The 14,509-nt window shown below is 40.2% G+C and overlaps 1 protein-coding gene across 2 annotated transcripts in view; it reads right to left on the bottom strand.

Annotated features, from left to right (window-relative positions):
* The window catches only part of ANTXR1 (ANTXR cell adhesion molecule 1), a 220,999-nt gene that overhangs the window by 179,466 nt on the left and 27,024 nt on the right, over positions 1 to 14,509 (bottom strand). For both annotated transcript variants that reach the window (XM_059187868.1, XM_059187867.1), the window contains exons 2-3: positions 7,871 to 7,942; positions 3,130 to 3,201 (exon numbers count right to left, since the gene is read on the bottom strand). In XM_059187868.1, coding sequence (XP_059043851.1) covers positions 3,130 to 3,188 — 59 coding nt within the window. In that variant the 5' untranslated portion in view covers positions 3,189 to 3,201; positions 7,871 to 7,942. The remainder of the gene's footprint in view (positions 1 to 3,129; positions 3,202 to 7,870; positions 7,943 to 14,509) is intronic.

Below are 14,509 nucleotides of genomic sequence, written 5' to 3'. Positions count from 1 at the left end.
ATATATAGTTAATCCATATTATATTATATATAGTTAATCCATTTCTTTCATATGTAATCCCATTATATATTTAATTATATTACATAAAATACATTTAATTATATGTTATCAAATACTATATATTTACATGTATTTAAATCTTTATATATTTATCTTATAACTATGCTCCATGAGATAAAGGCAAATAGATAAATGGAAATAAATAAATCCTTGAAATAAAGGGAAAGATAGAGGACCTCAGGAGGGGAACAAGAAATTTAAAAAGAACAAAATGGATATTTTAGGACTGTAAATCAAAGTACCGTCAATAAAAAATTCAATGGATGAGCTCAATGGCAGGATGGGGATGGCAGAAGCAGGAGGCAGTGAACATGAAGATAGATCAATAGAAATCATCTCATTTGAGAAACAGAAAGAGGAAAGATTGGAAAAGAATTGTGCCTCAGGCACATGCAGAATCGTACCAAAAGGTCTAAATCTGTGTCATTAGGATCCCAGAAAGAGACGAGAAAATGACTAGTACAGAAAAAATAGTTTAGGAATATGGCTGCAAATTCTTCAAATTTGGTGAAAGACAAATTTGTAGATTCAAGAAGCTCAACAAAGCCAAACAGGATAAACCCCAATAAAACTATGCTTAGATGGATCCTAGCCAACCTCCTGAGAGCTAAAGATAAAGAAAAAAATCTTGAAAGCAGTTAGTGAAAAATGGCATATTCTATATAAAACAATGCGACCCCGTTGGAAATTGAAGTTATAATGGTTATATGGGGATATGTGAGAAACGATAGGTAAGGTGCTTAGCAGATAAAACACAAATGGTAGGTATTATTACTCTGGTTGTAATTCCTTTACTACAGCGCAACATACTCAATTTATTTTCTGTTCTATTTTTTCAAGCTTCCCGTGGTTTTCTTTGTGTGGATTTGAAACCAAGGATTGGAGGCAAATATTCCTTTGATGGTATTCCTTTTGGTTTACCCACAATCTTTTGCTCTTGTTGAAACGAGAGCATCTTGTGAATTCACGTCCTGTTTTTCAACATGTTTTTTAAACTTATGTGGTGCCCTCACTAACTACATCTGTGCAATAATGTATCTTTTACTCTTTTACAGGGGAATTGTTAAGTCCAATTGAGATATAGGGAAAAACATAAAAATTCCTGTGACCAACTGAAACACTGGAAGTCACATTTTTCAGAGAAAGTAACATCTTGGAAGTTCTGAAAGCCTTATTCTTCTATCCAATCTAATGAGCAAGTATTTCAAAGAGGGAAGCCTCGTCCACATTTCTCCCTTGCCTAGTAAGGTTGGGGATGTGTCAGTAAACCATGCACGCTTTGCCAGCTGACCCAGAGGTTAGGCCAAGCCGTCCCCACGTGAAACCCACTCAAGCTTTAAGCAAGGCATTTTTGGCTATTTGATGCATAGTTAGCCCTTAAATATCCAATGCAGCTTCCAGCAAAGTGGAGATTCCAGCCTCTGTCTCCTTGGTCCAAGAAACTAAGAGCAGTGAAGTTAAGGCATACAACAGTAGATTCAAAGTCAGATTCAGATGACTGACTTGAACTAGCATAACCGAAATGAGTCTGAGAAGCCTAGGCATTTTTAACAGTGTTTATAAATTTGTGACCCCTCTGTCCTCCTTACTTCCTAGAGGCTGTGAGCCGCAGCACACAAAATATCCACAAGGGATGGAGATCTAGGTCTCCCGGCCAAACTCGAGCATGCAGCGAGTGGAGCCAGCAAGCAGCTGCACCGGGCAGCCTCGGTTGTAGAAGTATGTGAAGAACAGGGGAGAGGGTTTTCTCGGAACAAAAGGCATTCCTGGATAATAGATGTCATCATGTAAAGCCAGAGAAAGGAGTCTTCCATACAGCCCTAAGCCAGAGATACTTTGTCAGAGCTTCTTAAAATCCTTGGCCAATATTGAAGGAAAGTCTCACAACTTTCCCAGGCTTAGGGTTGTCTGTGTAACAGAAGCCAGCAAGGTACAGTGGAAAAATGTGAAGCCTGCGTCTCGTGTAGGTTCTGCTTGGTATCTTTAGGAGCATGATATGGCCTCAGTTTCTCCTTCTGTTAATAGGAAATGAGAAACCCCTGTTTCTAGGATGTGGTTTCTGTATCGCAAATGGCATGCATGAATAAAAGATATCGCTAAAGGAGAAACAGGACTTGGAAACTTCTATATGGTACAGAGTATTCTTTTTTGTTACTCATGGGAAACAAAGACATGGAGAAGAATCGGGATCAGCTCAGATTTGTTGGGTTGGTGCAAAATCCCGAAAACCTTACTCCATCTTGTTAGTCCTCTTCTGCTCTCAGAAGAGGAATGTTCTAGAATCAAGTCTCCCTGTACTTGTCCCTCCTCCTTTCCTCCCTCCCTCCTTTTCCATAGGTAAGTCTACCAACAGTCCCACATGTGTCCCCTCCCCCGTGGTGATCCTCTCATGTCACCACAGCACTTTGTAAAAAGTGGACAAATTGTCCTTAACTCAGGAAAAATGTTACCTCCACTTCTAATACACCATCCTAACTATGAACAAATGGCATATTTCTATTTTTGCTAGCTTTCATGGGTAAGTGGTAAAATCCAAAATAATATTTTTGTTAAGCTAGGTCTAAGTAATCCTTTTATGTCAACAACACTTTTCCACACCTGATTCAAATTTCCTTTTATTCTGTGGCACCATACAACCTGTTTCTATTCCTGCCTTAGTAATTCTATATGATAATATTTCAACTTCTTTCTTTTCTCACACTATGCTTATTATATCTCTGAAACCTTAATCCACAGAATAAATCTAATTTAAATAAAAGGAAATAGAATCCCCCAAGAATTTGGTTTGCTCCCATTTTGCTCCAAGTTAGCAGACCAAGTTGCCAATTGAATATAAGTTTTACTTTAATGTGAGTTAGTCTTTTATAGAATTTCACCAACATCAGGGAATTCCATTAGTCAATCACAGAGTAAACTAGCAGATGGGTCAACATGCAAAGTTCAAGGCTTAAGTGAAAAGAGAGAACTATAAGATTAAAATGACTGACAGGGCAGGCACTGGGGCACAAATATGTGAACTACTCAAGAAAAGGTGGGCTTTTTAATGACAGGGAAGGTGAGTGTCCTTACCTGTCTTCTGTTAGCTTCATTAGGGTCGTACCTCGAGTAGAGAAGACAATAAAGGACATTCTGAGCTGTGGGCTGGAAAGGAAAAGAAATTCCATTAAAGCAAATAGAAAGACTGTGGAACGCCATCTCCTTCCGGTCACCCTCCCTGTTCTTCCTTTTGTATCATGGCTACCAGAGCCGAGGCCCTTCAAGCCAAAGAGGGCCTCCGCAGCTCATGTTGCCTGTCTGTAGCCAGCAGCAGACTTAGAGCTGTGGGCCAAAAGGAAGACTTGGGTTGTCATCCTGGAGGCTGCCTCTGATTTGACCCCGCTGCTTGGTGAGGGCGTGTTATGAGTACAAAAGCTAAAATTCATCCCTGCCCTGTGCTCTATCTGAAAAGGTGTGTCCCGGAAGAGGATGGGTCTGCGTGGTGTTTATAGAAGGGGGACTCCAATAGATAAAATTCGATAGCGTCCCCACGGCAGCCGGGTGGACCCTCTAGCACGGAGAGTGGCTGAGCTTGCTTTAGCTGGATGCCATCTGCCATTAAGATCCTACTATGAACTCCCTTTGCTCAGAAGGAAGGGTCACCATAACTTTTAATTTCACTTTTAGCTTCCCAAGGAGGTTATCCTATAAGGACAGAATGTGCTGATGGGCTACAAGAATGTATACTCTGCTTGGTAGTTACACTTCTCAATATTCGTGAACACAGCTGCATGGTTTGTAGATGGTGGTATCCATGAAAAATCCATACTCTGGGAGACAGAACTACTCTCAGCTGAGGACCAAACATGTTCTCTGTCTTAAAGATGGACCGGCAGATGTAATAAAAGCAAAAGAAAAAATTTAAAAAAAAAAAAAGAAGAGAAAAGATGGACTCTCAGGGTGTGGTGGATACACCAGTAGACTGTTGTCCTTTTGGGGCTCTCTTTGGGTGACCATCTGCTTCCTCTGTCTCAGCATAAACCTGTTCCTTCACAATGCAGTACTCTCCCCTCCCTGATCTGGCCCCCATATCTTAAAATTTCTCTTCCTCCAATGTTTCTTAACCACCTCTTTTCCACTTCTTAGCTTAGGACCTTGTCTTCCACTATCTGACCAGTGCAGTTGTTTCCTAGCTGGTGACCTTGTTGGGCATCATCCTCTGTTCCAGTTCATTCTTCACACTGCTTCCAGAACTATTTTTCTAAAATATAAATTAGACTTGTCACCCATCTGCTATAAAAATCTCCAGTGGTTCCTGCTGCCTCCAGGATGAAGTCTACATTCATTACCATATGTCTGACGCATCTTTGGAAATGCTTACCGTGGTGTTTAACACTTGGTAGGAGCCCAAGCAGTACATGGCAAATTGAACGTTGGTATCTTGAAACAGACCTGGGCTCTCTATCCATGACACCATTCTGTCTGTTACCACCTCACTGCTGCTAATCAGCAAAACACCCTGTCCTAAGTGATAATAATGACCATCAAAATTATAATAATAATATAATAATGGTCAGCCTTATCAAGTGCTTACTATGTGCCAGGCACTATTGTAAGTGATTTGCATGTATTTTCTCATTAAACCTGTAACAACTTTATGAGATCGGTACTATTATTATTCCTACTCCCACGAAAGGAAATGAGACCCTGAAGGATAAAGTAATTTCCCCAAGGTCACAAACTTGGAGAGTAGTAGATCTGGGGGCTTAAAACCAAGCTTCTGGTTCTGGAATTTGGGCTCTTAAGCACCATATATTATCCTGCTTCTTTTGCATAGAGTTCAGCTCTGGAAAAAATGAATTCAAAATGTGGGAAATGTTGGGTTCCAAGAAGCAATTGGCATATTTTGTATATGAGTCTTGGCAAAAGACCTAATTTGGGAGTTTCAAACATACCAATGTGAGTGGGGTTGTTCCAAGACAGAGTCAGCAGTGAGAAGGGAAGTAAGCCACAGCTAGAACCAACACCAACATTTAAAGACCCAACTCTGGTCAGTGGGATGAAAGGAGAAACCAGAAACCAGTGAAGAAGAGAATTTCAAGGAAAGAAAACTCTCAATCAAGTGAAGTTTCTATATCCAGCAGAATAAGCACTGCCAGACATTCATTGTCTTTGTCCTCATGGGGCATCACTTAGGGACTTTGGGGAGAGCCAGCAGGTGGGGGGTGGGATGGAAGCCAGATGGTAGTGGGTCAAGGAAGGAATGATAAAAGTGCAGATATGGAGACTCTGAGTCTTTAAAGACATTGGAGTGAGAGACCAGTAAGAGAAACATATCTATAGTATCTATAGAGGGACATAATCAGGAGATTCATTATTTTCTGTTTTGGGGTTTTTTTTTTTTTTTTTTTTTCAGATACAGGGCAGGAGAGATTTGTTTATGTCCATTGATGTGGAAAATGGAACCAGGGAAAAGGTGGAGAAAGATACAAGAGGGAAACAAAGACCTGGAGGAGATTAGAGACAATGGCATAAAATGGACTAAAATGGAGGGGTCACCTTCAAAGGGGGATATTTGAGTCTCAGAGACAATGGGAAGAACAAGTATCTTTTAATAGGGCTAGAACTTGAGGCATCACTTTTCTGCTATTCCCAAGGTTCCTGGTGAAATGGGAGGTGAAGTGCTTTGCTGAAAGTGGTGGGTGAGAGGTGTTGGGGTTCTGAGGGAAGTCATGAACAGTCAGCGTCATTATTAGGAAAATGGGAGGGGGTCAGAATAAAGATTAATAAAATAACTTAAAATTTCCAGGATCTCACTTAAATTGGAAATGGTAGTATTTGTACTGGCATCAGCCACTGTTATTAAAGAAATACCCACCCTGCACTATCAGCTGCCAAGACTATTTGACTATTTATTAAAATGAATAAATAAAAATCATTCATTCCTTTTCAAAATCTGTCCATTTATTAAAAACTATTGAGTGAGCATGCACTGTGTCAGGTGTTACTGCAGGTACTTGGGCTGTAGCTGTCAAAATACAATTTGCATGACCATGATGTCTTGGTGACACACTTTGAGGGTGTCCATAGCTAAAAAGGGCCATGGGAGACAACCAGAGGAAAGTGTCTTGTGGTCTGCATTAAGCCATGTCAACTTCTCTAGTCCTCAGTTTCCTTGTCAAAATAAAAGGATTGGGTTAAGTGCCCCCAACCCCTACTTCTCAGTGTCTTCACTACTCGGATAGTGAGGCATTGGAATTGCTGAGCGAACAGGGAAAGAGAAGTGCTGAGTGGCCACCCTAAGCCAGGTGCTGGGCTAGTTGGTTTGCACATGTTTTGTCTTCTAATTTTCACATGCAAACCAGGGTTCAACCAAGGTAAGTCAATTGCTATGGTTGCGCATTGAAGCTTGGATTCAAATCCACATCTGCCTAACTTCAAAGCCTTTTCCAGTAGAGTCCTCAGAGAGAACAGAAGACCAGAAAAGCAAATAGAGACACAGCAGATACTGTCAAGTGTCTAGAGGCAGATTTGTTTTATAGCACTCCAAAGGATAAAATGGATATAACGGATGTGAGTATAGGGAAGGACATATTGGCTCAATGACAAAGAGACTTTTCTGAAAACTGGAACTGTCCAGCTATTGGACTGGTTGCCTCCAAAGACAGCAGTTTCTCACCAGAGCTATTTAAGTTGAGGGTAGCGAATACCTCTTAGAATAGCTTGGGCAGTTGTTGCTTTTAATTCTAAGCTTCTACTTTTCTCTCAAATATTTTGCTTTTAATACCCCCCCCACCATGTATTTGCTTCTTACCTCCCCTTTCCCCTTTCTCCTGTCAGCATCTGCTTTTCTCATTCATCTGGGTTTAAATGCTTCCTGCTTGCAGCCTCCAATTTTTGGCATTATAGACAGGACACCTTCTAACCCTTTCCCTCCAGTCAGGCAAGCAGGAAAGAGAGCAGTAACTGAATTTGGAGGGAATGCATTTGTCTTTACCTTAGTCTCAGGGAACAACTTATCTTCTGAGATAAAGAATGTTATTCAAAGAAGTTTTTCGTTACTCATATGGGCTGGCAGACTCTACAGGACAGGAGTGGCCTTAGAATTTGCAATGATCAGAAAAATTTTACCAAAGACCTTGACAACTGGCTTCAAGCACATTCGTGAAAGCTATCACAGTTGTGTCATCCCTTAGAAGCTGTACTCAGGGAGGATGAAATGACTTTCTTTCCTTTATTAGTGGGTGTCTATACCTACTGGAAGTAGGACCTCCAAGGCTCTGCACATTTATAGTGATGATGTTCAAAACTTTATTGTCCTCCCTTGGAAAGTGGTGTAAAGAATGCTCAGAGAATTCTATCTGATAAGTCACCTAGCTCGGCTGATCAACATGGTGGTTTGCTCAGGACTGAGGAGAGCTCTCAGAATGTGAGATTTTTCAGTGCTGTAGCCAGGAATTTTCTGGGCAGATTGGGATGAATTGGTTACCTTATACCCTATGCTGTTTATATCTGAGTCCAACTAAAATAAGCCAACTGGCTCAGACTTGTCCACTGTGAAAGAAATGTTAATGATCCTTCTAGAAGAATATGTAATCCAATAAGAGAGACAGAGGTAAAATTTTGGTCTTATAACCAAATAAGGGTCCTCCTGAAAACACAGAACCAAAAGTTATTCCAACATGTAGCAAAGAGGAAAACAAAGTAAGGTCTCTGGTCCAAGATCTGAGAGTCTACCTTTGTCAAAAAGCATGCCCAAAGTAGCTAGAAATTAGTAGAATAGCAAACATAGGCTAGTTTTACTCACAGCAGTGCACTATACATTCTTTCTCACCTGATGAATTTATGAGCCAACTGTTCCACAAAGTAATAGATTTCATTCCAGTGGTGCAGCACACTTCCTGATCTAGGAAAACAAAAGTAAATGTTACTTAATCAGGTATTCACTTTTCTTTACCTTGCCTCATTTCTCTTCATGTTCTATTATTTCACATTCAACCTACCCATTAACTGGGCTCATTATCAGAAACTTCTGTAACTTTGGAAATTATTTGAAAAAGTGTTCAGACTAATTTTTGTTAAAGAACTTCCCTTCACTCCACCTTCTACTCCTTCCACCCCTATTCCACACACTAATGCATGTGTGCGTGCGCACACACACACACGCGCGCATGTGCACACACACACACACATATCCCTGGACCCAGATTCACAGGTCAGTTTCAAATCTTTAAAAAAAACACTATGCTTGTGCTATTTAAATTATTCACTGATTGAGGAAGGAAAAACGATTCTAATTTATTTAAATGAAATTAGTGTAAACTAGGTGCTTGAGCACACAAAGATCAACAAATCCCCCTCCTCAAAAAGAGTAAAACTTCATACATAAATATAGATGCAAAATGAGTCCACTAAATAAAATAGCAAAATAAATCCAGCAGGAATCTAAAAGAATAATAATTAATTAATAGGTGGAGTTCATTTCAGGAATGTATTGTAATAGTTCACCATTTAAGAAAATCGAATGTAGCTAGTCTTACTAATAAATGAAAAAAGAAAAACTGTATGATTATATTAAAAAGGAATCTTCTGGGGCACCTGGGTGGCTCAGTGGGTTAAGCCGCTGCCTTCGGCTCAGGTCATGATCTCAGGGTCCTGGGATCGAGTCCCGCATCGGGCTCTCTGCTCAGCAAGGAGCCTGCTTCCTTCTCTCTCTCTCTGCCTGCCTCTCAGTGTACTTGTAATTTCTCTCTGTCAAATAAATAAATAAAATCTTAAAAAAAAATAAAAATAAAAAAAAATAAAAAAAAAAAATAAAAAGGAATCTTCTCCCTAAAAAAGAGGGAAACTTTGTCTAGGACATATGGAATTACAGAATTTTAGATTTGGAAGGGGGTTTCCTTATTTCCCCAAATTGACTTCCATTTTACTGATACCATTTCCTACTGTTTCAGTTCAGCTTCTAAATATTTCTGATAGTGCTTCTACTCAAGCTGTTGCAGTGACTTCATGGTAGGTTTTTCTATTCTAACCCATTTTTCTGTGTAGCTGTGATGCCTCTTTCCTTTTTACTTTGAGGGTCTGTGTCAGGTGAACTCTGCATTTCTGCCTGTCATTCTAATTGTTGTTGAGGTTAGAAGTTTGCTCCTTCTACTCTGACATTTTATACAGTTTCCACTGGTATCAGTTATTTTTATTTTTTATGCACTCATTTACCTTAATTTTAACTTCTAAGGAGTTGTTTGTTGCTTTTTTTCTGTTTCAGATTGTTTATAGATATTTAAGATGAATCTGTGCAATAGATTTTGTGCCTTCTTTTCCATGTACAATATCCCAAGAATTCTCATTCTGATTAAGTGTATTTCATCTCTATAAGGAGAATTCATTCCTCTCTGCCCCACACCCAGAAATGAGATCTGCCTGACCTGAACAAAAGTGACACAGTAAGTTACAATCATACAGTGAAAACTCTGTATCATAAGGCTATCTCACTTTCCCCAACTTAATCTATAACTTCAACTCTAGGAAAAAAATCTGAAAGAATGTTTTGTAAAACTCAAAAGCTGACTTTAAAAATGAAATGAAGATTAAAGGTCTCAAAGTAATCAAGGCAATCATGAAAAAGAATAACAAAGCTGGAAAACTTGCCTTATCAGATATAATGACTCCATATGCATGATACATAATAAAAATGAGGTAGAATAGAGAACCCAAACCTCAATCTAGATAGGGTCTTGCTAGTCAATGAAAAAAGTGATTCAAACTGAGGAGACAGAACTAACTCTTTAATAAATGATGCTCTGACAATAGATTTCTAGTTGGAAAAAGCCAATTAGATCACTAACTCATACCAAATGTAAACTAGATGTCTTAAAACCTAATGCGAAAGACAAAACTTTGAATCTGTTGGGCAAATTATAGGAGACGTTTATGTCCTCAGGTTAGTGAAGGGTTTTTTTTAGCTGGGTACAGAAAGTAGGAGTTGTTTTTTATGAAAAGGATAATTTTGACTGCCTGAAGCATCTACAATTCTGAATGACAAAAAGATGCCATGAACAGGTTCAAAGACAAGAAAGAGTGAATGAAGATGTCTGCAACAAATAAAAAAGGCAAAAAATTTGTGTCCAGGATATGTAAATAATTGGTACAAGTAAATATTAAAAAGGCAAACAATAGAAAAATAGACCAAGGATCAGAACAGGTAATCCCCTTAAGGACAGTAAATCAGCATTTGAAAAACACTGAACTATTCTAGTAAATGCAGAAATACATATTTAAATGATTGGAGAAGAACAAGCAATTTCCTGTGGCAGCAGCATATAGCTCTGCAGAGTAGGGGGTGAGGAAAGTAGGGGGTGAGGAGACTGGGTAGATAGGGAAAGGAATCCAGGGGTTCAGGTAAGGAGGGGGACAGAGACCCCCTCCTCTTAAAAAATAAACCTTTTCCAATAGAACTTTTCCATTGGCCTCAGCCTTTATACATATTCCAGCCACTTGGGATACTCTGTGTCTACACTGGCAAACTCCTACTCATTCTTCAAGACTCAATGTAGTTCTCTGCATTGACCAACATAGATGGGGCTCATTGTCCCTGTCCCACACTCTCAGGGCACTGTGTACATCTCTCAGTCATTATCCTCAGATGCTGGGTGGCAATCACCTCTTCTTCATGTTCCCCCCACGAGGGATTTAAGAATATTTGCCTCTCCAGCACCAACCAGTTTGTTCAATGGAGGAAAGAAGACATGGAAAGAAGCCTCTATTGCTCAAGGAAGCCTCTTGATCTTTTGCCAGCTGGACACCAGCTCTTCCGCCCTCGTTTGGATAAACATTCTGGGTTTGGTACTCAGACAGCTCCAGCCAATTCCTATGACCCTACATGAACCTGAGGAGCCTTTCCAGATGGGTCAATGACTCTGCAGCCCAGCTCCTTGGTAAATGGGACTACCAAATCATCAACAATAAAACCTAATGGCAGCTGGGAGTGTCCCAAGAGCTCACCAGAACTGAATATTACTAGTCCTGGGCTTTTAACCTTTGGAAATCCTCTTTCTTTAGAATCCCAGCCATCCTTCTGGACAGGATCCAGTTGTATACTTCAAATTCCAAAGACTAGTCCTGCCTGTTTTCCTCCAGCCATGGGGTAGATGGTCTGGCCCTAGGGACTCTGGTGCAGGTCCAATGCTATGTAAGTGCCTCAGAAAAGGCACCACATGATTGATGAGCTGTAGTCCAATCTAGAATTCTGCAACTCCTATCTGCTGGAATCAGGAGCTTTCCTTGAGTGCTGGTCATCTGCTCCCTCTTCTGAAATTCAATGTTGTGTTTTGGTCCACATGACCATGTGTCTCTTAGCCATTTGTATGTTTTCTTTGAGGAAGTGTCTGTTCATGTCTTCTGCCCACTTTTTGATGTGATTATCTGTTTTGTGTGTGTTGAGTTTGAGGAGTTCTTTGTAGATCTCGGATATCAGCCCTTTGTCTGTAGTGTCATTTGCGAATACTTTCTCCTATTCTGTGGGTTGCCTCGTTGTTTTGTTGACTGTTTCCTTTGCTGTGCAGAAGCTTTTGATCTTGATGAAGTCCTGAAAGTTCATTTTTGCTCTTGTTTCCTTTGCCTTTGGAGACATATCTTGAAAGAAGTTGCTGTTCCAATGCCGAAGAGGTTATTGACTATGTTCTCCTCTAGGATTTTGATAGATTTCTGCTTCACGTTGAGGTCTTTTATCCATTTCGAGTTTATCTTTGTGTATGGTGTAAGAGAATGGTTGAGTTATATTCTTCTACACATAGCTGTGACTAGCACAAGTACTATTTGAGGGGTAATGTGAGATGCTTAATGATTGGAGAGGCATCCCCACATCTCCTTCATCCCAAGTTTGATTTTCTCATTAGTAGAGAAGTCCTGCAGTGTGGGAATTGTCCTGGGAGGGGAGGAGGCAAAGTGTGGTAAAATAGAGACTTGAACCAGAATTGAGGAACTATTCTTGGCTATCTGCCTAAGGAGCAGAGGTCTGGTATAAATCCTCGGGTTACCATTTCTTTGTTCTCAAGGATTGGCCTTACCGAACAGCCACAAATCAATTTGCATTCCTTACTTAAACAGGGTGATTCAATAATAATTCCCACTATCACACTGTCACAAAACACTTCATTTTCACTATTTTTCTATGTGACTGGCATGTAAAATGTACACAATTTGGTGAAATTCATGTGATTTGTTGATGCTAGGTACAGAGAAAGATCCAAGAAATACCCTCAGGTGTTAAGAAAAGTCTGCATCTATCTGGAAACCTTCTTGTTGATGGGCAAGCACTGTATTTTTTCAAGAAGAAAATAAAGCAATAACCCTAAGACAAAACTGGAGGTAAGGAGGTAAGGAGATATTGACAGTCTTGCTTCTCCTATTCTAACTTGGCTAATAATTGCCCTGAGACTGTTGAGGTCTGTGGTTTCATATTTATACATGATCATTCTTTACACAATTATGTGAGCCTTGACCAAAACATACCCTTTTTGGGACACACTTGAGAAGCACATAGTCTTTTCCCTTAAGCATTGAGGGTAAATATAACCCTCTAAGATTCTGGAAACCAAACTGGTTTTGTCTTCTCTGGATTACCATGGGATCCCAAGGGGCCTAACTTACCAAAAGAGCAGAGGAAAATAGGAATCCTTCTAGTCCTTATTGTTGAGTCTCCTTAACCCACAAACACACACTCTGTCCCATCCCAAGATCAAACTATGCCCTAGGAAAGGAAAGAGCCCCATGTCAGTTGCTTATGGTTTTAACATGGAAGTTCATTAACCCAAATCTGCAGGAGCAAAAGGCTTACTTGCCTGGTGCCACAGTCCTGCTCCTCTGCCTTATTACCGCCCACTGGCCACAGCGAGACTTCAGAACCCTTAACTCTAAATATGTCAACCAGGAGGCCTCAGAAACTATCTACTGTGACCTCACTCAAACATCTGTCCTTCTCCCACAGGGATAGATATGTTGGGTCTCTGGCTCAATTTGGACTTTCTATTAAGACATGCATGTCTTGCCTGCACTTTGCATCAAAAACCGATTTTCTGGCTTGGAATCTGCCCTTGTAGTTGCTCCTAGAATAATCAACCCAAGGTGGTATGTCCATGTTTGGACCAGTGTCTTCTTTTCAACCCTGAAAACCTAAGAGGATTCTCTATCACAACCAGGAGAAGTAGGGTATTGGATGGGTAAGTGGCAGAAAGTGGATTCAATTCTAGTTCTTACCACCCTACAATACATAAAACATCTCATTTCTCATGCCAACCTGTTTAAGAGTTAACGATCTTTTTTTTTTTTTAAAAAAAGAATTGATTTATTTATTTGACAGAGATCACAAGTAGGCAGAGAGAGAGAGGAGGAAGTGATGCGGGGCTTGATCCCAGGACCCCAGGATGATGACCTGAGCCAAAGGCAGAGGCTCAACCCACTGAGCCACCCAGGTGCCCCAAGAGTTAATGATCTTAAAATCCTAATAATGGAGTCCTGATGTTGTCTTCAGACAGTAATGGCTCACTCAGCCATTGTTACCAAAGCTCTAAGGCAGACACAAAAACTTCTTAGTCCAGATATATGTAGCACTTGGAATAGTTCTATTGAACTCTGTTTTTTTGCTTGCTTGTTTGTTTGTTTTGTTTTGTTTTGTTTTTGTTTTTTAACTTCTTTTAAGACATAGTTGCTAGGCAAACTATAGTTGGAGAGCTGAAATGCCCATGTTCTAGAAAATCAGCAGATATCTGAAAGGTCTCTGATACTGGACTCAATTAAATCTTAACTCAAATGCAATTCTAACCCCTGAAGATCTCCATGATCTAGGTGGTATCAGTCCAGTGTGGAGGATTCATGTTCCTTCCTGGGATTTTGAGCCTTGGTTCCAGAGGTATAAGTCTCAGCAAAAAGTGGCCTCCAGGAATCTGCTTGAACACAGTCCTATGGAGTTCTGTGCTTGAAGGTCTATTCAGTATACCTCGTCTACTCAAAATCAGAGTCAATGCCACCTCACACAACCTTCCGACTTGGCTTTGAGAAGGGTTGCCCAGATCATGGGATGGCAAAGCCACCAGTTCTCACTACTATCTCCACAAGAAGGGAACTGGTGGGGACAGCTCCAAAGTTTCTTACTTATTTTTGTTTTTCTATGACCTCTCCAGTGTTTGAAACACAGTCAGAAGTCAATAAATTTTTGTGGCATTGCATTCACTGTGAGTTCCCAGCGAGGGATTTTGCACAGAACCTAGCAGTGCCCTCAGATTACTGCTTAATTACTTCCAAAGGTCCAATATGCAAAGAGTAGGAGCAAAATAAAAACTCTGACTCTCATTCTGATTTGTTTTCTGAAATACATTCTTTTGTGCTTATGTGAGTTTCCAAACTCCCTGTGGTTAAGCTCCTTAGAAAACACAGGCTCTTTCCATTAGCCACACACACAACCAGAGTCAGAAAGAAT

This window comes from Mustela lutreola, chromosome 9 (assembly GCF_030435805.1).
Source record: "Mustela lutreola isolate mMusLut2 chromosome 9, mMusLut2.pri, whole genome shotgun sequence".
NCBI lineage: Eukaryota > Metazoa > Chordata > Mammalia > Carnivora > Mustelidae > Mustela > Mustela lutreola.
This window is presented reverse-complemented; position numbering and strand designations above follow the sequence as displayed.